The 23,924-nt window shown below is 53.4% G+C and overlaps 1 protein-coding gene across 2 annotated transcripts; it reads left to right on the top strand.

Annotated features, from left to right (window-relative positions):
* Positions 1 to 11,725: 11,725 nt before the first annotated feature.
* Serpina3k (serine (or cysteine) peptidase inhibitor, clade A, member 3K) lies at positions 11,726 to 20,321 on the top strand. 2 transcript variants are annotated; one of them, XM_013144836.3, is made up of 5 exons: positions 11,726 to 11,839; positions 15,847 to 16,472; positions 17,581 to 17,851; positions 19,057 to 19,204; positions 20,048 to 20,321. In XM_013144836.3, exons 2-5 carry the CDS (start codon positions 15,851 to 15,853, stop codon positions 20,237 to 20,239), a joined length of 1,233 nt encoding a protein of 410 aa, XP_013000290.1. In that variant the 5' UTR covers positions 11,726 to 11,839; positions 15,847 to 15,850; the 3' UTR covers positions 20,240 to 20,321.
* Positions 20,322 to 23,924: the final 3,603 nt, after the last annotated feature.

Raw genomic sequence — 23,924 nt, 5'->3', positions numbered from 1 at the left:
TGGGTAGGAGCCTCTAGGTAAAGAGGCTATGACTCCCAGGGCACAAGAGTTTGCATATCAGAAACTGAAGCAACTGCCTCCCAAAACAATTGCTACCTTAGTGAACTGACCCTTCTGCATATCTATATCTCTGCAATGTACAGAGGTGCCTTCTCTCACCTGGCCAGCTCAACTTACATAATTCCCCCCATCCTCACCTGTCACCCCTGAGCATCCCCCTTCTTCACCAGATAATAAATTCTGGGAGAGGCCTAGGATCTGGGCCTTTGTCTGCATGCCCTCACGAGGATTGGGCTTAGGACCCCGTGGCTGATCTTAACTTGGAATATGTCTTGGTGTCTTTACTCTTGCTGTGGGTTGCATTTGTGGTGGTAGATTGGAATTAACTTGCTGGCATTCCAATGGGATTGCAAACATAACTTTTTGGATTGTGAGGAAGACTAAAAAGAGGGTTACAGGACTTGGACGACTAAACTCCATAATCGGGATTACAGTACTTTGTGACCAAATTCCTTTAGTAGACATCGCCCTTAAAAAAATATTTCCCAAAAACCCTAGGAGGTGGGTTTCCAGTAAGTCCTTGAGAGAAAATTCTGAGAATTTCTGCAGACCCAGGACCACAGTGACACCTCTGTTCTTCCGAAAGTGATGGCTCCCCCTCATCCAGTGAGTCCCGCAGCTTAGCTTGGGCTTGGGTTCTGTCTCAATCCTGAGATAGTGCCGTCTTGTATTTCTGCTCTTTCTCTATCTTGTAGAACCCTTTACAAGCCAGCATCTCATCACTGTTGCAGTAACTGTTCTTACGTTAGATGCTTCCTGTTAAAGTTACCGTTGGTTTCTTTCTTAACCGGACACAGGCTGGTGCCAAGAGTGAACCCAGAAGACAGACGTGAGATTTTGGACATGACATGGTTGTGCCCTTGGGCTTGACACAGGGCAGAGCTCCTTGCCAATGTCAGGAGTTGGTGGCACATGGTGGCGTCATAGTCAGGGTCTCCCTCCTGCGTGACTGTGATGGAACCCAGGTCATGACACAGGGATGACCGGGAGCAGGAGGGAGGCACTGGGGCCTGAAACAACATGAACACAAGGACATGAAAATGTCAGGCTCAGGTCCGCTGGCTGCCAGTCCAAGGCCCTTGGTGGAGACCACAGCACTTCCTAGACACGCTTGGGTTACTCACTGCGGCTGCCTGGCTGAGATCACTGGAAAGCATCACAAAGGTGGACTGCATGTGTTTCTGAACAGCAGTGAGAATTGAAGTCAGAGTCTGCACAGGTTTCTCCTGTGAAAAGGCACTGGAACCAGGTGTGGTGGTGCACACCTGCAATCCCAGCACCTCGGAAGTCATCTCACCGATCAAACTTGAATCACAAGAGGACGAGTGCCACCTGGCAATCGAATCGTCCGTGTGTACTCAATTCTTCTCATGCTTCCAAAACACGAGTTCCCTCTTCCTCCTCTTTCCTGAGACTCCCAAAGCCTCATCCCTCTGTGACGCTCAGCTGATGATGTCCTCTGTGATGCTGAGAAACTGGAAGCTTGTGGAAGAGAATTCTGACAAGCGTCCAGCACACCTGTCTCCTGCACTCCTGCAAATAGTCCCTGAGGCTACCCCTTCTGCACTCTGAGCTGGGTGGGGGTCCTGCCACCCCCGAGCCCTGCACTCTGCTCCTGACCGAGGCACCCTCCATGACCAGCACTCAGACATGAACTCCAGTGGTCTTTTCCCTCTCTGCTTCATCATTGTCCTTTGCCACCAAGCTGCTTTTTCTGCCACCCTGTGCCCCGTACCCTGGCATGCGCAAAGGTGAGTTCACAGCTCCCCAGTCCCCAGCACCTGGGACAACAGAATCATCTCACCTGCAGGACTGATAGTTTTGAGCAGCTGTGACTGGAAAGAGAAAATCAGGATTCTGTGTCCCTGAGGGGACAGAGAAGAGACAGGAGCTGGTCTTACATGAACCATGTGGAGTCAACATGTCTATTTTTGGCTTGGTAAAAAAAAAAAAAAAAAAAAAAAAAAAGTAATAGACTCAATCATTCCAAAGCAAACAAGCGATTTACTATTCTAAGCAGAATGGCACATTGCTAGTTTACATCTTACCAGTACATGTTTGTGACACATGATCCTTACACAGCCCTTGGGGAACTGCACGTACGAGTGTCACAGCCAAATGGTTCTTACCTCCTTCCTATCCTACCCTCTCCTCCCATCCTCAGGCCCTTCCCCACCTCCCTGTTTTCTATCATCTAAATTTGCTTTTGCTCTTTCAATTATTTATATTTTAGGTTTCTCAGATAAGAGAAAAATGCAATATTTAACCTGCATTTGATTTATTCATTTAGCATTGCTGTCTCAAGGTGCATCCATGGTCCCACAAGCAACTCCTCTTTACGGCAGAGTAGGACTCACTTCTCACACACACCAGATTTCCTGTTGCACGTGTCTGTCAGCGGACCTACAGGAATGCTGAGGTCCCGAGCAGGCTCTAGCATGCATTGGCTTCAGTAATGCATCAATGTCTTGTTACATTAGCCAGAGCTGATTAGATTATGTGGCAGCAGCAGCAAACCCCCAGGATCTTGGTCACTTCTCCTGCCCTCTGGCTGCGGATATAAATGGTTCTCAGGCCATCCGACCTCTGGTTCATTGCATGTGAGGCGCCCAGCAGCCCACGACATTGACCCTGTGGCTATGTCGACCCCTCTGAGGTACACTGGGATGTGCAGTATTTCCTCCAGCATTTCTTGGCCCAAGGGAAAGTGATTGCCTCCTTAATGCCCAGAAGAAAACAAGCACCCAGAGCAAGGTGCATAGTTCTGATGTCCCCCACATCCAACCCCTCCCACCGTCTCCTGGAACTTTCTCCTTATCTGCCTTTTGCCTGGAACCTGGCACACAGAATACCCTCAGAAAAAGATGTGATGTTCTGATGTGCGCGGGGATAATTCACTCGCTGGAGCCAGTTTATGGAGTCTGCATCGGCAGTGCTGGAACTTCAGAGGACCTGGTCCCATGGATACTGCTCGTTGTGCACATTGGGTAGGGTTCTTTTTCCAATGGGCAGCCAAAAAGGAGGGCCTCAGGTCACTTTGGCTGGGTGTAGGACACAGGTATTCGAGAAATGTTCATGGCTACTCACTAAGCCTGGTGGCCTCTCGGCCTGGCCTAGGGAATTTAGGAGGATTTATGGCATTGTTCGTTTCTTTCTGCTGTATGCTTCATGACTGCTCTTACTGGTCTGTTGTTTCTAGTCACAAAGGCAGAGTGGGTATGATTTCCAGGTATTTATATGGGGAGTTATCAAGAATCAAACTCAGGACTTTGTGCTTGCCAGGCAGGCACTTATGCTACTGAGCTGCATCCCTGACCCCTATTTTCCAGGTATTTAAATGCCAAGTGTTAAATTGGGGTTTGTGTGTGTGTGTGTGTGTGTGTGTGTGTGTGTGTGTGTATGTGTAAAATGTACTATAGTGTCTCATTACAAGCTCATTGCAAAAGGTGAGACTAGCCCATAAAACTATAAGGAAATGGAGAGTCCCGACATTCATGTAAATCATAAGATCAGGTTGTTGATCCCAGTTGCCGTGGGGGAAATTTCTCAGGCAGGACACATGGCAGATTAACTAGTTATGCTTATTGCATGGTGTGGCAGACAGATAATCGAGACTCTAAAACTGGGTCCTGCCTGGATCCTCACTGATGCCAAACTGAGGCAAAAGGAGAAAGATGTCACAGAAACACATGGAGAATTTTAGGCTGTAGAATTGAATATGCACATTCAGAAACTTCAGATTAAGGCTTTGCAAAACCAAGACACAGAGACCCAACCCCATCATCCCAGGGGCCCCCAGACCTGCGTCTCCTTCCTGATGTGACATAAGACACTGGGCTCAAAGTTGTAAGGGGAATACATGAATGATGTATTTGTGGATTAATCCATGTGGTTGGACTTATGATGGAGAAGTCATACCTGGGGACCTGTTTCAGGACTGTTGGGAGGTCAGGAGAATTGCAGATCCCACAGGATTAACAAGCTGCAGGACAGAAAACCACTTAGAGTTTCAGAAGTACTCATCCTCAGTGAGCAGCTGACTTATATAAGCAGATATTCAGAGCCCCACACTTAGTGAGGCTCATGTATTCATGTAGCTTATCTTAACAACCATCTGAGAACCTTGGAACCATAAGGTCATTTTCAGATAAGGGAGCTGAAGCCCAAGGGGTTGGGTAACTGACTTGTTTGCAGTGAGCTGACCTCACAGGTCTTTGGCTTTGATTGTGCCCACATCCCAGGAACCTGAAAAGTCCCTACTGTCCAGCAGGTATCAGCCCATCAGTTCTCCAGGGTGCTTCAGACAAAGCAGGACGGAGACCCCCAAAGCCTTGGGCGCGGGTAGCTGCCTGGCTGGTCTGCATGTCCAGAGAACTTGCCTTCCCAGCCCGATGGGCCTGTTCGTTAATGACCCAGAAGACTTCAGCCACACGAGGAGGGCGATTTCCCACCTGTGCCCTCTCCTCCCTCGCCCTGGGCACATGGCCTCCTCTGATTGACCCTGGGGTCTCAGCACGACTGCCCCAACCTGCCTCTTATTTACCCCCATGGAGGACCAGGTGGAGGGGACAGAGGAGCCAGGGCCCACACGTCTCACTGCTTGCTCTGTGGGGACCTTGGTGGCAAGAGGCACTGTTGACACCCAGTGCATGCCTGGCTTGCCCGACACTCTGCAAGCATGCAGGGATTTAAATACCAGCCCTGAGAACAGGATCCTCAAACCAGAGCACCAATTTTTCACAAATTCCTACAACAATTTTGGTTTTTGTTCCCAGCCTTTTCACTAAATTATTTATTTCTTTTTGCCTGACGATCAAATAAGTCCCACCGCAACAAGGGTGGAGCAGGTATTTACTGAGCCAGGCCTTTCCCAAGGGCACCCCATGGAACCAGGATGTCAGGACACCTCCGTCCACTGCACAGAGAGAGGACACAAAGCCTCCACTCCAGGGTCCCCAAAGTTGAGGACGGATTAGGGATTTGCACTTTGTTGCTCTGGACACATCTCCTCTGTCTTCCTGGAAGCTTTTAAGAGAGCAGCTGTAGAGGCAAGAGAGGAGCTCCTAACCTCTGACCACCCTAGAGAAGCGAAGGCCCAGGTGGACAAAGACACTGAGTGTGGGTCCGCTCAGGAGCATCACCCCTAAAGCTGACATCAGGAGCAACGCTGATGTCCAGCAACAGATGGGCTGACTGTGGTCTGTCTACAAAAAGAACCCTAAGCCCAAGCACACAAGGGAAGTGATATGGTTATCGGCTAAGGAAGCCAGACACAAACATGTTCCTTAGTCATTCTCTCATTTCTGTACTGTTCTAGAGAAGGCAAATCCTGTCTTCCCAAGAGAGAAGAGGAAGAATGAAGTGGCTCTGCAGGGTGATAGGGCTGGGTGAGATGTCACAGGGCTTCCTTCCTGGGTTTGTTCTCTGTCTTGCTCAGAGTATGTTTTCATGGATGTGCAAAGTGCAAAAAGCTCTGCAGTTACTCCCTTAGGATCCAGGCTTCTCCTACATGTTAAAGACACCTTAATAAATCTCTGGGACGAGAGGCAGGGAAGAGACTCAGCGCAGCAGGATGGTGCAGTGGAGGGGTGTGGCCAGGAGGGACCCAGGAGGTTACATGGTAGGAATGATAAAACACCCTTGGCCTAGCCTTGCAGGAAGGAGAACTATGTACACAGATTGGCTAACAGGGTGATTGTCACTCACAGCTAATGGGGAAACGGAGGGCTTTTCGGGAACCTGCTGGTCAGTGCCTGGGCAGGGAGGTCAAGGTGACCGGACAGCCAGTCGGAGCCTCAGGAGCAGAGGTGGAGCAGGCAGGGGAGGCTGCACTGATGCAATCTCCTCCGCCACTGTGACATTTCATGCTCTTAGCCCAGCCTGGCTCCCTCATCCCACCGGGACCTGTTCCCTTTCCTCAGAAGCGGTGTCAGGGAAGCAGCTTTGGGTGTGTTGAGACCTCGATCTGCACTCCGGGCCCACATCCTGGCTGATGTCCTCTCTCTCTCCAGTCTCTCCTTCCAGCTTGAGTAACAAAACATCACTTCTATTCTATCCAATTCTATTCTATTCTATTCCATTCCATTCGAGACAGAACCCCACTGTATTCTCCAGGCCGCCCATAAACTTGCAATCTTCCTGCCTCAGCCTCCCCAGAGTAGCTGGAACTATAGGCATGCACCCCTGCCCCTCAGTCAGTTTTGCTATTTTATCCTAAGAAGTTGCATTCCCCATACAAGCATTTAGCGTTCTACAACTCAGCACATTCCTAACCTGACAACACTTTAACATAACTTATAGAAGAAATCATTTCTATTCTCCTCAATGAACTCAATGGGCTCCTTTTTGTGCTCATTAAAGAATCAAAAAAATGCAAAAACACAGCTCCTGCACTCACGCAACTTGAGGTCTGGTGATGCTGCCCTCACAGGGGTAGCATGTCCCTCCACCCCTGCAGTCCTGAGCTGACCTAGAGCAATTTGTTGGAGCTCAGAGATCCCACTTGTCTCATCTGTAGAATGGGGATCACAGAAGCCTGGGCCTCAAGGGCCAGACCTGAGGGTGGGGAGTCCAATGTGTGAAGCGCTCAGGGAGCCTCTGTGTGCTGAGCTGTTTGATCACATCACAAGGCACAGCAGAGGCACCAGAGGGAGAGAGGCAGGGAGGGAGGAGTGCACCTCCAGTCCCGTGCTGACACTGTGCCTTGGTGTCCCCACCTGGTCTAAGGATTCACAACATAAAGAGCGAATGAGCTGAGCCTCCCATTACCTAGCAACAGCGGTAGCAGGTGGTTTACAAGTTCAAATCCTGCCTGGGCAATTTACAGAGACCCTGCCTCAAAATAACACGAACCAAAAAACAAAGCTAAGGATGCAGCTCATCAGTAGAGCACCCCAGGTTTAATCCTTGTAATCTCCCCCAAAATCAGAGAGCGAGACATCATGTCTAGAGCCAAATCAAAAGGAACACTTTTCCAGAATCTAATAGTTTTGCAGTTCGAGAAATACTAGTTTGGCCAGTGTGAACTCTCCAGTAGATAAAATTTATGCTGACCTGGTTTGAGTCAGTTTCTGGCTTCTGAATTTAGGTCAGTCCTGTTCACCCAAAAGAAAGATCCTTTTCATCAAAAAGCCTTGGTCCTGCACGGGCACCTGGGGGGAGAATTCACTGGGCTTGAGTTTTCCCAATCTGCATATCTATGCTGTGTCTGAATTAAACACTGGCTACTTTATTTTCATCTCGTGCGTGGTTTTTTGGTGTTTGGGTGATAAGAAGAGCAGCCTTTGCGTGGAATTATGCGAGTTCATACACGTACCCTGCTTAACAGCAAGCCTGGGAGATGGAAAGTGTGCGGTGCCAGAGGTGATGCCCTGTGTCACAGTCAGCATTGTAGTGGAAAATGACAGCCTTGAGAGTCTCAGTAAAACCGAGCAAACAGAAACACTCAAAAGTCAACATGCAAAGGTCAACAGAGTTGGTGGTGAAAACAATTCCAGCCAAAGTCTGAGTTGGGCAAGTTCTAAGAGCAAGGGCTGTCTGTGATCCTAGACCCCCACAAGGGGCTCTTGATTCAGAATAACAAGACCCAGAGGGCCCAGGCCTGGGTGGATCCTGCACACTCAGCCTGCCTTTTCCCAGGGGAAGGCATCAGTATCATTCATGGCACAGGAGAAGCTGAAGCTGGTCCTGAACGCTATGACCCAGAGACATGAGGTTCCCGAAACATCAGGGGATTGCTGCATGGGGAGGAGAGAGCGTGGAAAAGGGCTCCTCATGGCCAAAAGGTGGCGAATTGACCTTCAAAAACAGAAATTGTGGGCCAGGGATTTAGCTCAGTGGCATAAGCGCCTTCTTGGCAAGTCAGAGGTTGAGTGTTTGATCCCCAGTACCAAAATTTTTTTAAAAAATTTAAAAAAGGAAAGTGTGATTACAGTTAAATAAGACAACTAAAATTTCTTAACAGCTGTAAGTCCACAATGGCCAGCATGGTTGAGAATCTAAGAACAAGGTTCAAATGTCAGAAAGGTTAGTGGTAATCGGTAGCTTCACTGATTTTAACAAAGTGACTGAGCCATGGTTCCCGCTGTAGTGGACACTGTCATTCACCCACGAGGTGGGATCCCCTTGTTTCTGCACTCCAAAAGAGGGTGAGCAGGAAGTGGATTCCAGACAAGGTAGAAATTGTCCCCCGCAGGAAGTGGCTCTGTGGGGTTACATACATCCCCGCAGCATGCTGCATGTTGCTCCATTTGCAAGCTGCCAGGAGGAGGAAGAGAAGCACAGGGCCAACTCAGCTCCTCTCCTGAGATAAAGCCCAGAACATTTGGATTTAAACGAGCTCAGGGAAGACGGATGTGGGGACCACACTGCTGACACAGCAGACTGTGTGAACCACGTGCCTGCACCTTGTTCAAACCTCACAGCAGCAATACGTGAGAAAGCTCGCTGCTCTGTTGCACAGGGGGAGAAACTGAGGCTGAGAGCCCCTCCCCCTAAGCCCAAGCTGCCCATCACACATGCTCAGAAAGAGGGCAATACACCTGGCCCTGTGCCTTTGGGAAGCAGCAGGAGCACAGCCCCCGGGGAGGTGGAGCCTTTGGGTAAATGACAGCCTGGGTCTCAGGAGCCCCCCGGGTACAGTGCTGCTCCCCTCGGCAGGGGCCCCACACAGCAAGTCTCCTGCTCAGATGCCAGGACTTGCCGGGAAAGCTCTCTGTGCCCATCCCTATGAGTCACATGTAGTCCGGTGGCAGGGCCACCGTGTGCTGGTAGTGCTTCTATGCGGTCACATCACGTGCTCTTCTTCCCTGCCCTACTTCTAAGTGGCTATTCTAAGCCCTACTTCACAGGCAAGGAAACTGAGGCACAGGGCAGTTATGGGGCTTAAGATGTCACAGAAGGAGTGGTCGAGGTGAGGCTTGAGCCCAGACCCTTAGTTTCAGCCCTAAACCCACACTGTCCTCCACGGGGACCTGCAGTCTGGGTGGGGCCATGGATACCCACACCCTCCCGGGAGCTCTGCAGGTCAGCTGCCCCGAGGTCCACCCCTGCAGCCTCCTGTCCTGGGTCCTGGATCTGCTAGCTCAGGACCTCTCGAATGCCCTGTCCCCACCCCTTCCCTGTTGCAGACTCCAGGCCTCCTTGCTCAGTTACCCTCCAGCCCACACCACAGGACTCCTATCTTGAGGCCCAGGTACATCTTATGACACATCTTACTGCTAGGGACTCAGCACAAATGACGCAATAGATAAGTACAGAAATATCAGCAGACAAGACTCCCTGCTGTGTCCTGGCCTGTGGGGCAGTGTCCTGGAAAGCAACCCAGCCACACCCCACCCTGGAGATTCTACTCAATCCTTCTCCCTGGCTTTGTTTCCTGACAGATGAAGGCTGAGCATGGAGCCCCGAGTCAAACGCTCATGGCCCCCAATCCTGAGCCTCTTGGCTGCCTACTCTAGGCCATTCCCCATTCCCCCTCCAAATGCCCAGGCGCCCCTTGGCACCCCTGCCAGGCTTGTGACACATGCCACCCAGTACTCATGGACCCTCCATGGTCTCAGGGGCTCCACTGGGCACTCCAGGGTAGTTCTATCCTCCTCCCTCTGCACCTGGTCCAGGAAACACGCCAAGGCACTGGTGCCCATCGGGTTCCATGCCAGGAGGGAGAGGCTGTCAATCCCAGTAGTCCTGAGTGAGTGCAATGCTCCTCTAGTGTGAGCTAGACAATGGCTCCTCTTTGGGGATGGTGTGGGTGATGGCCTGCGTTACCCAGCCTGGACAGAGCAGGTCCATAGGGACACATAGGACTGCCTGGACCAGGAAGGGCCAGACTGGCATCTGCCAGACAGGAGGTAAGACCCCTTCCTGTCCCAGCCTTTGCCTTCCTCTCGGACCCAGGACCACTGCCAGCCAGGGCTCCCCTCCTCTAGACAGAGCCCCACACACTGGGAGCTTGGGGTGCATGGGACCAGTCTCTGCACTGCAACCCGAGAGCTGACCAAGGAACTAGGCAGCCATCGCCATAGGAGACACACCTGCTCCAGGGTCACCAGGATCCCGGGCAGAGGGGCATAGGGCAAGAAGGGCCTCAGGCTGCCTGCCTATCTAAAGAGTCTACATTTGAGAAAATAGGGTACCTGCCACTGCCCACTCTGTGGAGCAGACATGACAGACAGCTGGCTGCCATGGACTTCACTGTGCATATGGAGAACCAGAGGCCCAGAGAAGGCAACACATGCCCAGGGCTACCGAGGGCTGGCCTCCCCAAGGCCACAGCCGAGCTCTCTCAGCTGGGACTGGATGTAAAGCAGCCAGGTCCTGGGGGAGGGGTCCATTCAGTGCCAGGGAACAGACCAGGACCCTGAAGCCAGGAGATGTGGGGGAGGGGAGTGGGAGAGGGGAGCATGAACAGGTTCTACTTCCTGTAGGAGTCACTGAGGGACTGAAGGAGGCATTGCCGGAAGCTCCCTGGCCACCGCAAGCCCACCCGAGTGACCTGACGTGGGGCACAGCTCTGACAGAGCTGGCCGGGCACACTGGGCCCAGGCTCTGCTACTGGTGCATCTCATCCTACAGCAGCCAAACAAGGCATGACTGTCACGGTCCCCACCATATGGACAGAGAGCCAGACCCACAGCCTCACTGATTGAGTGTGCTCCCTAGTCTGCGCCTATGCACTGGAGTCCCATGGGGCCCTCATCCTGCAGAGCCCCAGGGTGGGGGCAGCAGAGAAAGCCATCCACCAGTCACTCAGCAGGGAGCCCCTGGTGCAGTCTGGGTACCCTTCTATCACGGGGTGCACAGGGGTGTCAAGGGGAGACTTGAGCACTGAAATCAAGTGGGGCCCTGTTAGCCAGCCTGGCAGCCACACCACACATCTGGCTGCAGCTGTACCCCACAGCTTGCATTCCCTGGGCAAGGTGCGTTCCCAAGGAGACTTCAGGTGGCCTGAGGAGAAGAGGCCCAGGAACAGCCAAGGGGACCCTCTTGCCATTCGGAGAAGCCAGGTGCAAACAACAGAGGTCTGGACAGAGGCAAAGACAGGATCTGCTGTGTGCCTGGCCTTCCCAAGGACTTTCTCAAGGGACACCCTACCCTCTGTGATGCAGACAAACACCCTTCCTGGTTCAGAGAGGGGACAGTGTCTGCCTGAGACAGCACAGCTTCCCTCCCCATCTGGCCTGTCCCAGAGTCCCCTGCCCAGCCTGCTGGAGCTCTGTCTCATTCTGCATTTCCCTGGAGAGTGAATCCAGAGGACTTGGGTGTCTAAAGCTGGGTGGCTCCCTGTGGAAGAGCAGACTCCCTGCTTTGGGGCTTAGTTTCCCCTCCAGTCAGACGGGATCATAGCCCACTGGGTCTTTCCCAGGGTGGGAGAGAATCGGAAGCCCCAGGATCTCCAGGCAGCTGGCTCAGGAAATGATGGATCTGCTTCCAGTGGGGCAGCCACCATGGATGCCCCAGGGAGGATGCAGGGCCAGCAGAGTGGCACTGGCCCAGAGGCTGGCTGACTCAGGCCAGCCACCCACCTTGGGGACAGGATGCCCTCAGTCACGCTGGCTGTGGTGCTGGGAAGAACGGGTGGCAGGCGGCGTGGGTGGGAGCTCGGAGCAGGGCCATGAACTTAGGCCCTGTCTGTTTGCTCTCCACTAATGAGCAGGCCACCTTGGTTAATATTCACTAGCAGCTTCCTGGTGCCCCTCTGCATCGCTACTTAAGGACGGACCAGGACAGGGAGCTGCTCCTCAGCCTGCATCTCTGCCGCTGGGCCTGGAACCGAGTGGTAAGTGTGCCTTTCCCTGGGTGGGACGCTGGGGCCCCGAGGGTCCTCTCCCATGCAGACTGGGCCCTGCCTGCCTCCTTGGTGAGGAGGACAGGAGAGAGGGGTCCTGGGGAGCCAAGGTACAGCCACAGTGGTGACCGGAGGGAAGTTCCCTGTGCCGTGTCCACCAGGGCCTTTCCTGCCCTCAGTCTCCCCACTTCCTGCTGCCTGGATCCAGCCTCTCCCTTCAGAGGATGAGGAAGGAGGCCCCTCCTCCTCCTAACGCCTCGGGAGTCCTTGAGCACCCTGGGGGTGGGAAGCCCCCACCAAGGGCACTGCCGGGGGTCCTTGGAGCTGATATCCTGTGTGACCCTTGGGCTGAGCCCAGCTGTGTCTGGGCCCAGGGCACAGGCTGGCATAGCTGAGCCGACTCACAGTGCCCTTGGAGGTGGTCGCTATGGTTACCACCATTTTACACGGGAGATGGAAGGGAACAGAGAGATCTGAACCCTGCTCTGAACCCCGCACAGCCCAGGACACAGCCCTGGGGTCTCAGGATGGCTGTGGAGCAGAAGGCCTGGGCTGCCCGAGGTACCCCCTGTCCCGAGGCTCTGTGACAGGGAGTTGCTCCACTGCTCTGCCCTATGAGCCGAACAAGAAGACCTTTGCCCTCCAACCTTGATCTCTGCAGAGGGCAAAGGACTTTGCTTTGCTACTGCTGTGTTTTGGAGATGAGAATGGAAAGATGCCCCTGGCCAAGGCAGCCTGGGTCCCACACCCAGCTGCACAGAGACCCCAGCACGGTCAGAACCAGCTGGAGCTTCTATGGCATCTGCTTCCAGGCACTTCTTGAAACTTTGTGCATATTAGTTCACACAGTCACTCTGTGAAGCTGTACAGAGGCACCCTATCACTTCCAGGAAACTGAGGTTCAGAGAGGCTCTATAACATGCCTAAGGTCACCCAGTGAATCGCAAGTTGGATTCAGCAACTTGGCCTCAGAGCCCCTAATTTTAGCCACCAAGCTGTTGCCTCTCTTCATGCCAAGTCACCTCCGAGGTTTCCTGACCCCAAGTGTGAATGAACATAGAGAAGGATCAATTGCCCAGTTCTGACAAGAAGAATTAGCGCCTACTTCGGTAGGCAGCTGGCTCTGTGATTTTTAGTAAGAAGCTTACGTGGTCAGGGCCTAAATTTTTCCATCTGTAAAATGGGACTAATAATAGTCTCCACCTCACCAGATAAATGACAAGGACGCTTAGATGAGGCTGCATAGATTGCGCATAGTGCTTAGTAAATGCACAATGAGGGTGACACTGATGCTGAGGTTTACTTAGCACAGGATGGGGCAGCAGGCAGTGCAGGAGGACATGGAGAAAGGAGGGGACATTTGCCAGCCCTGGAATAGTTCCCTGCTGAGCAGCACTCCCTTCTCTGGCCCCCAGCAATGCAACAACTGGTCAGAAAGACACTTCATATCTACAGGTCCCCAGGAGGGCTCCCAGCCCTGCCAGCGCCCCACCACCCACACTGCTGGTGCTGTGCCTCTGTCTGCAAAGGCTTTCCTCTCCAGTGAGACACCTGGAGGTGAAGTCACCGGCCGAGGCCACCTGCAGGGAAGGCCAGGACTGGCTCATGCCTGGCCTCAGCAGCACCTGACCTTACCTCACCCTGGGCCACCTCCCAGAAAGGGGGTTCTTGGCCACTCATTTTATGCTCCTGGGTGGAAATAGTGGGAGCTGAGAGCTGGGGTGACCTGCCGCTGTGCCTCCTGCCTCACAAAGGCTGCTGCAACCCGCCCTGGGTTCCACCCTGACCCTGTTCCTTTCTTGATCCCTCAGCGGGAAGCTGGGCCTCTGCACCTTCACGGCCACTCTCTCCTCCCAGCTCTAGGCTTAGGGTGCCGGGAGAACAGACTGAGGTGCAAAACGAGCCCCAGAGGATACTGGGGATCAAGGCCGGGCTCAGCCCTGATGTCCTTGGAGCCTGAGCCCCTAGGCTGTGACCCAGGTGATAGAAAAAGCCAGGCCCATTGTAGCGAGTTGCACTTTGGGGGCCGCAGACCGGTGGTTTGTCACCTGGAAGTGCATGGAGCACAGGGTGCTCTGTGGGCAGGCAGCTGGCTGCTGCTCTGGGTGACAGCGACCCTGATTGCCTCTGGACTCGGGGGGTTCAGCCCTTTGGAAAGTGAGGTCCCCGGGACAGTGTAGCCACAGGTGTCACTTGAGGCCAACAGGTAGCAGCAGTGCTGTCCCCAGGCTCTGACCCCAAGGCCACTGGTCACAGTTCACATCCCCGCCCTGTGGTGTCCCCCTGATCCCTGTGAGGATGGGGGATTTCCATGGGGCTGCCCCAAGCTCCAGACCAGAAAGAAATACATGGTCTAAGGGGGATGGGAACACGCTGTTTTCAGGTCTACACTCGGGCTAGGGGGTGAAAAGTGGAAACCCATGATAGCCCTCTCTCCCTCTCTCTCTCTCTCTCACACCTTTCTCTCTTTTCCTTCTCCCTTTCTCTCCTTCTCTCTCTCCCTCTCTGATATACAAAGCCCAGCGGTGGAGTTTGGTAGAACATGACTTTTTCCCAATGACTCTTTTTTCCATCTAATGCAGATGAAACTCCCAAGAGCTCCAGAGTCTGAGTGGAACTCAGGGCCTCTTAGGCCCAATCTTTCCTTTCCCCTCAAGGTTTCAAATCCCCAGTTCCCGGACAGCTTTCTTTCTGTGCTGTAGTAAGGTGGTGGTTGTAGTTAAGGAGCCAATCAATAGCTAACTGTGCAATTCCAGGCACGTTGTCTGCAACTCGAGCCTCAGTTTCCCCATATGTAAAGAAGACAAGTGCTGCAGACCAGAGGCTCCTGGCCGGACAGGTGTGGGGTCGAGGCAGCCTTGTGGGGAAGGCAGGCTCTGGGTTGCTGTGGGTGCTGGCGGCTGTGGCCACCTCTGGACGGCCACCCTCACTGGTTCGGCTGCAGATCTTGCTAGTCCGTCACGTACCCCTGCCAGGAACCACGTAACCTGCAACTGCTTGTCACCTGAAGGCTTTGGGTCTGTGACACCTGCAGTGACTTCCCTCCACCAACACCCCAGAGACCCTCTGTGCCTGTAGCTATTTCGCGGAACCCTCCTACAAACCCACATTACAGATGGGGCCCATTTATAATCAAACACTTTTGTCCCGAGCACTTTCCTACCCTGGACGGGAACTCATGGCTGTCGGAAGCTAAGCAATGGTTCTCCAACTCTGCCTTCCCACTTTCACCCTCATTCTAAAGGAGCGATGGGCCATCTCTGTCCTCTCCAGAGCTGGGCCATGAGAGGAGCGAGATGGTGAGGCATTGATGGCAGGGGCCCCAGCCCATACTCAGCTGGATCACAGCAGAACAGCACAGCCAGCCCACAGGAAAAGCCTCCAGGCAGGAAGCCCTGGTGAGGGAGGGTGGAGTGGCCCTGGGACCTTATCCAGCTCCAGGCCTCAGCCTGGTTCCCTCCCTGCTTCCATGGGCACCTGGGTTCCCCACTGTTAAACAACGGAGTTGGATGGATGCCCTCTAGGGGCTGTCCTGGCTCAAAGCAATGCTTGAGTCTGATCTCTCTGGACTGCCCTGGAAATGCCAATCCCGTCCCCCTCTGCTTTGTTCGGTGTCTCCGAAGGTGATTTCCGATGAAAGCAGAGCTGTCAAGGACACAGGCTCAGCACCAGACAGGCTGCACTGTGACTCTGCCCTGTCACTGAGTTGCAGACCTGGGCTGCGAGGCATCCCTGGGGTAAGCACAGGAAAGTGGCCCTTTGCTTACAGCGCTGTTACAAGCAGGGAAGAGCTGGAGTCACGTGAGGACCGAGCTTAGCCCAAGGGTATCACCGCGACCCATCGCAGCTTTTCTGATTTTTTAAATGAGGGCAGGGTAGGAAAGTGCTTGGGACGGGCTGGACGCATGGCGGACACTGCTGCACTGTGTCACTCGGCGGCCATGGGCAATGTGACAGGTCCTAATGCAGGGCTCCTGTCCCCTTTCTCTGTCTTGCAGGAAAATGCCGTCTGCTATCTCCCGAGGCCTCCTGCTCCTGGCAGGCCTGTGCTACTTGGTGTTTGGCATCATGGCTGAGGATATTCAGGTGGCACAAGTACCCAGCCAACACATGCCCAGCCACAAGGTCCCCCGGAGCCTGGCTCACTTTGCTCACAGCATGCACCGGGTGCTGACTCAGCAGTCCAACACCAGTAACATCTTCTTCTCCCCCGTGAGCATTGCCACGGCCTTGGCCATGGTCTCCCTGGGAGCCAAAGGGGACACTCACACGCAGATCCTGCGGGGCCTGGAGTTCAACCTCACCGAGATAGCTGAGGCTGACATCCACGATGGCTTCCAGAACCTTCTCCACACCCTCAACAGGCCCCACAGCGAGCACCAGCTGACCACCGGCAACGGCCTCTTTCTCGACCAGAATCTGAAGCTCAAGGAGAAGTTCTCGGGGGATGTCAAGACCCTTTACCATGCAGAAGCCTTCCCCACCAACTTCAGCAACCCCAAAGAGGCGGAGAAACAGATCAACGCCTACGTGGAGAAGGGAACCCAAGGGAAAATTGTGGATTTGGTGAAAGACTTGGGCGCAGACACAGTTCTTGCCCTGGTGAATTACATTTTCTTTAGAGGTAAGTTTGCACAAGTGGCCTAAACTGAGCTAGACTTTAACACCCTAATGCTCACTGGGAATCCTTAAGAGGGATATAGTCCCTGCACCCTGGGAGGCTGAAGCAGGAGGATTGCAAATGGGAACCGAGCTCAGGCAATTTGAGATCCGGTCTGAAAATTAAATTAAGTTAAAGGTGGAGACATGACTCAGGGCGAAGACCCTGGGCTCAATCCCCATGATAACAAAAAAACTTGTTTTTATATCCACTACGCATCAGCCTTGACATTGGAGAGGTCACTCTACCTCTTTGAAGTGAGACTGTGTTGTCTTTTCATGCACAGAACAATACCATTGTTGTCAGGTTTTGAAAGGGGAAACCAAGGCACATTACACAGGGGCATGGACATAGAATGCATAGCTGATCCACTAATCCTCAGCCTACCCTCCCACTTCTGAGCCATGGGGGGCCAGGACCCCATGGGACCCAGGGAAACAGCCTGGGGAGGAAAGTAAGGCTCCAGGCCAGGTCCTCATTCCTGGCCTGTCTAGCAGAACAGAGCACACAGGCCATGGTGCTGAGGCCCCAGCGCTGATGCCACTTGGGACAATTCCTGTCCCCTCACCAGTCTCACCACCTCCTCCTGTCCAACGAGAAAGGTGGACTTGGGCTACCAGAGTCACCTGCACATGCCAACAGCCTGGAAGCCGGGGCACACCGTTACAGCAGAGGGCGCCTCTGTACTGCATATGTGGGTCCAGGCAAAGGAGTAGGGTAAACCCAGAAAGTCCTGAATGAGACTATGGGGCACCCTAGATGAGGAGTCACCAAAATGACTACTACCCCAAATTTAACTTGTAATCTCCATGCAAACCTTAAATATATAATCCAAGTAAAAATGCTTGCTAGGTGCCATCAGGCTGGTCCCCTGCTCACCTGGCCTGAAGACTCCAGGGCCCCCCTGGTCTGGAGGTACCCTCCCTCTGTCCTGCAGTCCCAGTTACAGTCGCATGCAGCCCCTTTTGCCCTCCATGAAACTCAGCCTTGGAGTGGAGGATGTGGCCATCTCCTTGACGCCATCACACTCGCTTACACCTCCGTCCCACTCCTGCTCCTGTCCCCTCTCCAGGCAAATGGGAGAAACCCTTTGACGTTAAGCATACCACGCAAGAGGACTTCCACGTGGACGCGAATACCACTGTGAAGGTGCCCATGATGAAGCAGCAGGGCATGCACAAAGCCTTTCACTGCAGCACCATCCAGAGCTGGGTGCTGCTCCTGGACTACGAGGGCAATGTCACCGCTCTCTTCCTCCTGCCAGACGAGGGCAAAATGCAGCACCTGGAGGAAACACTCACCCCGGAGCTGGTCTTCAAGTTCTTGCGCAAGACAGAGACAATGTGAGTCCCGAACCAGGGAGCAGGCAGAGCGCACAAGCTCTGAGCTGGTTTAGAACCAAGTTGGCCACCCTGACCAGTAGCCACGGACAGTGGGTGGCCCACATCATTTGGGCCTCAGGTCCCCAAAATGACCTGGGGCTTTCAAAAGACAAAATAGCAGCGCTTTGTTCCATTAGCACCGACCAGGCTCTGGAAGGTTCGATGGGCAGAGTGACGAAGCACAGGGCTTGCTGAGGGGTAGGGGGTGAACTTCCCAGAATGCACAGAGTCTCCTCCCCACACCCAGTGCCTGGGGTGGGGACAGCAGCAGCAGGGGTCATGGCAGAACTCAGTAGTACCAGGAGGAGGTGGTGGCCGAGTGTGGCATCCAGGCTGGGCTGTGCTTGGGTAGAGAGGGGATGGGCCCAGATGGGAAAGGCCACCACGGGACAGTCCAGGGAGCTTTGCAGAATGCGCCTCTTCTCTGTCTCTTAGTGTGGTTTACCGGGTCCCCAGAGCCCGTAGTCCCCCCAAAGGACTGCAGACGAGCACAAGTTGATACATCATTAACTGAGCCAGCGCTCTGTGGCACGTTTTCATGGAGGTCACTGTAAACAGATGTGTAAATGTACCTGAGGCTAAGAGTGAACTGTGCAGTGTCACTACAGTGTCATCCTGACTTTCTCAGGGTACCTATTTCCAGGCTGAGACCAGAAGTCCGGGCTGCTCCTGGAGCTGGTCGCCAGACCCGGGCCATCTCCTCCCTAAGTGCAGACCATCTGGGGCCTCACCTATGCCCACTGGACACTAGAGCTGGGCCTTCACTCTCACTAGTTCCGTCTTGTTTCAGCCTCTGCCCCAGTGCCACATGCCCCCCTGGGAGTCAGGTTACAGAAAGTCCCTGGCTGGGACAGAGGGGTGACCAAACTCTGCAGGGCAGGATGACAACTGCTCCCAGGAGAGCAGCCTGCAACTGCCCCCAGGACTTCACAGAGGTGGTGGCATCTCAGAGGCTGCCGGGACACATGGACCCATGATGTTAATCTTGTCTGTCCCCAGGACAGAGGAAGATGAAACTCCAACAACTCAAGGCAGTGTCCCATCCTGCTGTGCAGGGACAGGACACTAACAGGAGACAGGAGGGGAGGGAAACACTGTCACAAGTGATGGTCTCCACGGAGCATGAGCGATGCTGTGAATCACATTCATTCACACTTTCATGCCAGGCCTGCCTATGTGAGTCTCCCTAAACTGTCCATTTCTGGAACCTACGACCTGAAGGAGGTCCTGCGCGACTTGGGCATCACCAATGTCTTCAGTGGTGCTGCCGACCTCTCTGGGATCACAGAGGACATGCCCCTGAAAATCTCCAAGGTGAGGTCACATGATGGTGATGTCCTAGTATCTGAAGGGCAGAATGCGGTGTAGGACACAAGTTGACAGGAGAATGAGGAAGGGAATCCAGGACACCCACCAGGTCCAGCTCCTCTGCAGGAAACAGGATTCACTGGGACAAATCAGGGTAAGGCAAGAGAGCTGGGGAGGTGGCTTCTCGTGCTGCCGCATTCGTAGGGACCTCTGTTCAGGTGCCTTCCCAACCCTCAGTCTCCGTTTCTCTTAGGACCTTCAGGGTCCTGGGCCTCAAGTCACCCACATTCACATGGAGAGGCTTTGGCCTCCAGCAACGCACTGGGTGTTCTGGAATCTTCCATGTGTGAGATTGAGAGCTACCGGTGACCCAGCAGGTCTGTTTGAATGAGCTCAGCCAAAGGTGCCAGCGGTTCAGGGAAATCAAAGGTGACCAGGAACAGGCACAGAGCAGTGCGGGCTGTGTGCTCAAGAGGTCTAAGCAGGAGAGTCACCAGCAGAGTCCTTGTCCTTGAGCTCACTGCCACACACTGGAATGGGCAGCTGTGTGGAGAGGCACAGCCTCAATGCGACCTTCTCCTCCTGAGCAGGAGGGCTGTATTCAGGGTGTGACAGATGGTGGTTAGGACTAGAGCTGAGAGGTCAGCGGGCCAGGTCAGGCAAAGACAGAGACAGGGGAAAGGCTTCGGGTGACCCTTCGGGGACAGGGCTGCGGACAGGGCAGAACCGTCCAGGAGGAGAAGGACTCCTGTGAGGCCTTGCTGGGAAAAGGCTCCCCGCTGGGCCTTGGTGCAGCCTGAGTGGGGACAGCCCAGTCTCAGCGCCTGCCTCTGCCTCTCTCCCCTGCAGGGCTTGCACAAGGCATTGCTGACCATCGACGAGGAGGGGACAGAGGCTGCTGCGGCCACAGTGTTGGAAGCCACCCGCACAGCTCGGCCACCCCGCCTGTCCTTCAACAAGCCCTTCTTCTTTCTCATCATCGATCACTCCACCGACACGCCCCTCTTCGTGGGGAAGGTGATGGATCCCACAAAGAAGTAACTGCTCTTGGGCTTCACTCCCCAGGCAGCCCCATCTGCCTTCGCCCTGGTGATATTAAACAATACGAAGGCCTACCTGTGAATGGCCAGTCCTTCTCCCTGTGTCTCAGTCTCCCTTTACACCCTGAGGTTCTGAGAGGACCAGGTCATGGGGTGTCTTGGTGTCCTGCACCCACAGGTGTGAGGTTTTGTGCTGGGAAGGGTGACTGTGGCTGAGGCCGCACCCCACAGGCCCTGGGCCCCTCTGCCCCCAAATCTCCAGCCCTGCCTGGAAATCATGAGGGCGCCATGGAGCTCAGGTTCCAACCCAAGGCCCCAGGATCCAGCAAGTCTCCTCAGCATCCCTGAGGGAATCCACCAGCCTAGTGCACAACCCTCACCATCCACACGCTGGCGCCCCCTGCAGGCACAGTCACACCCGTGCTGCTGCCCCTTTTGCTGCTCCCAGAGCAGCTCTGTTTGCACAGGTGTCCTGCTGCTGCATCTCCAGCCCACATGTGGCGAGAATGTGCCCTCCCTGTCCCAGTGTTCTGTTCTACTGGGAAGCCCTTCCTCCCCCTGGGCTGTCCTGGCACCGACCTCACCTCTCCTCCCTCCTCCGCTACACCAGGAGCCTTGCCAGCCTCCTTGTGGAGCAGCGCCTTCTCCCCAGGAAGGGCTCTGGGTCCAGCCTCTGTCCCCTCTCAAAATCACCATGACCACCAGGCCCTGTGTGCCTTCTGCTCCCAGGATGTGTGGCCATGGTGCTGCAGGAGGTCGTGACCTGGACTCCTGGGCTGAAGGGCAGGAAGCACTTTCAATTCCCAGCCTCCCCATCCCATTTATTTATAAGGAAATTTATTAACTTACGGGGTCAATTTATTCTACGTATTTCTGCTATTTTGTTAATGCACAAGGAAAAAATCCACCAAAGGTTGAGCGCAGTTCCTGGAAACAGACCTTGATTGAAATTGAAATTTTACAAGTGTTTGGATGCAAACTCTATTGCTGGAAGAAATGCCAAGAAGTCAAAATAGAATTAATCATTGATTATCATGTAACTCTAGGTCAAAATTCAATAGCAAAACAGGAATCGTAAAAAGTGTGACTATGCCACTCCTGTGACTCCTCACACTGAAAAACACACATCAAAGGTTGGAACATTTGATTCCAGCCTAGACAACTTAGCAGGACCCTGACTAAAAAATGTTTTCTAACTTTTTAAATGGCTGAGGGTGGGGTGAGCTATACCCTTGTAGTAAGCCAACCACAAAACACAACAAAAACTAAAAGCAAAAGTGGCCAAGGATACCCAAGAAACAGAGGGTCTTTCCTATTAAACTACTGAACTATGGGATAAATGTTCCATGACACATAATTAAACAGAGACACATTTTCAGCTAGAAAGCTACAATGTGTCATGACAGTGAGAAAACCTACAAAATAACAAATTATAAAATAACTACAAATAATATAGCTGTATCTCACTGACAGATAATATATTCAAGGTAGTATGGGCAAGAGTTACTGAATGCTTTCATTGTAAGCTGTCTCAATCATTATGAAACTAGAAGCAAATAACCTACTGTCATCACTCCTTTGTGCCAAAATAAAGGAAAACGTGATCAAAATGGGATCTGCCCCGAATCTGAGGGGGAGATATAAGCAGTGGGAATAGAGGGACCCCGCAAGAGGACCGGACTCGGCAATGTCAGTCCACACCAAGAGGGACTGAACGCGAGGCCCAGGGCTCTGGTGGCCTTCCTGGCAGAAGATCTGATGAGCAGGGAAAAGAGCAGAGCACTGAGGAGTGGGGCTGGGTGGGAAGGGTGGATGAGGAGCAGGCGTTTCACATGCCAGGTATTGAAAACAGCACACCCGGCAAGCGCCACATAACAACACAGAAACAAACATTACATCTCTCAGCTTCCCTGTACACGTGCAGGGCCCGAATGAAAGTTTGTGGTAAGAAAAAGTGTGCACTGGACACAGAAAGAAGAAAGAGGACTTAGTAAAGATCCCTTTAAACTGCTGGGGTTATGCTCAGTAGTACTATGTCACTCTCAGAGGCCCCTGGGACTGATGTAATGACCCACCATAACCTGGGGAGCTGATCACAGGAATCTGTTTCTCAGTTCTGAGGGACAGGAAGTCCAAAGGAGCCAGCAGATCACCCGGTGATACCCCTTCCTGGTTCCCAGGGGAAGCTGCTCACTGTGCCCACAGAGTGGGGAGGGTTGCATGAGGGCACTGAGGAGCCAATCCCTCCCCAGGACGCTGCCTTCTCCCAGCTTCACACCCCAGATCAGGTGTCCACACAGGACTTTAGCAGGAAGAAAGGGCTCTGCACAGTCAGTCTAAGGGATGAGCTGTCACCCCACCACCCAGAAGTCAGGATAGTCTGTGTCTGCCTTTGCTCATCTAGGAATTCATCAGGGAATGCCAACATATAAAGGGTACCCAAGCATTTACTCTGGGGGCACCCATCTGTGAACTTCCTGTGCTGTGTCTGAAGGGGAAAGCAGTCACTAAAGGGGTTCTTTTCATACAAGGACACATATTCAACTGAGGAAGGATCACTGACACTAACAGGAAAATAAAGGGAATCTAAAAATATAATTCACCCTGAGTTTGGGTCCATCTGCTCAGAATGTAACATGCCTACTGACTTAAAGAGGATAAGAAAAAAGAAACATTCGGATTGGTCTCAGTGAAGAAAGGGGGGAAATGATTGAGGATGACAAGGTATGTCATGGTACACGCATGATTTCCTGGTTCAAATATTCACAAAGGAAAAAAAACTCTTCATTTAAAAAAAAACATAGCAAAACTATTGAACCATAGTGTAAGACATCATGCTAATCTTCAAAATCAAAAGAGAAGCAGCTAAGTTGTATTCACAGACAAACCAGGACTTGGTCCCCTCAGGGCTAAATGTTCCCGTGGGCGAGCCGCATCTCGAGCTCTAGCAGTCAGGGTCACCCAAGAGTGGCTTGTGTGAGCTGCGTGGCTGTCAAAGCAAAGGCCACAAGGTAGGCTTGGGTGGCTATTGGCAGAGGGGCTGCTGAGCCATTTAGCCCAGATGAAAGGGCAAACCCAGAAGCTGCCACAAGCATCTCCCTCAGGCCCAGCCTCAGGGCCAAGCGTCGATCAGCCTGGATGTCTGCTGCATTGCCAGTCTCCAAGGAACCCTGTCACCTGCTGCTTACAGCAGTGGGTGGGCTTCTGAGGGAGGGCTTTGGCTTGAATGGCATTCCTCCCTGGAGTTGGGCCATGGAATGGACCTCACATCTCTGACAGGACGAGGCAGGTCTCTCGCAGTGGCCACTTGGTTTTCACTGAACCAAGGGACCTGTGCTGGCCAAGGATACAAACTTGTGCTGCCTAGGCACCACGCTGAGCTCCTGGGAAAGCCAGTCAGCCCCATCACCTGCTGAGCCTTGCAGTCCAGCCAGAAGCAACAGTGGCACTGCCCGTTGTGTAGCAGTGAGGGCTGCTCGGGTGTCGGGCATCCTTAGTGCAGGAGCCAGGCCCCAGCCAGAGGCTCCTTCTTGATGAGGGACAGCTCAGAGGCTTTCCAGACCTCCGGTGGCAGGTGAAGCAAGGCCTAGAGGCCTCCAACAGCAGACACTGCAGTCAGTGTGCGCATGCGTGACTTCCCAGCCCTCAGGATCTCCCAGAACTCAGCGCATAACCGCCAACAGATC

The sequence above is a fragment of the Cavia porcellus genome, unplaced genomic scaffold (genome assembly GCF_034190915.1).
Source record: "Cavia porcellus strain 051 isolate PalLab524CR breed Dunkin Hartley unplaced genomic scaffold, mCavPor4.1 scaffold_31, whole genome shotgun sequence".
Classification (NCBI taxonomy): domain Eukaryota; kingdom Metazoa; phylum Chordata; class Mammalia; order Rodentia; family Caviidae; genus Cavia; species Cavia porcellus.
The sequence above is the reverse complement of the archived record's forward strand: the minus strand, read 5'-3'. Positions and strand labels throughout refer to the sequence as shown.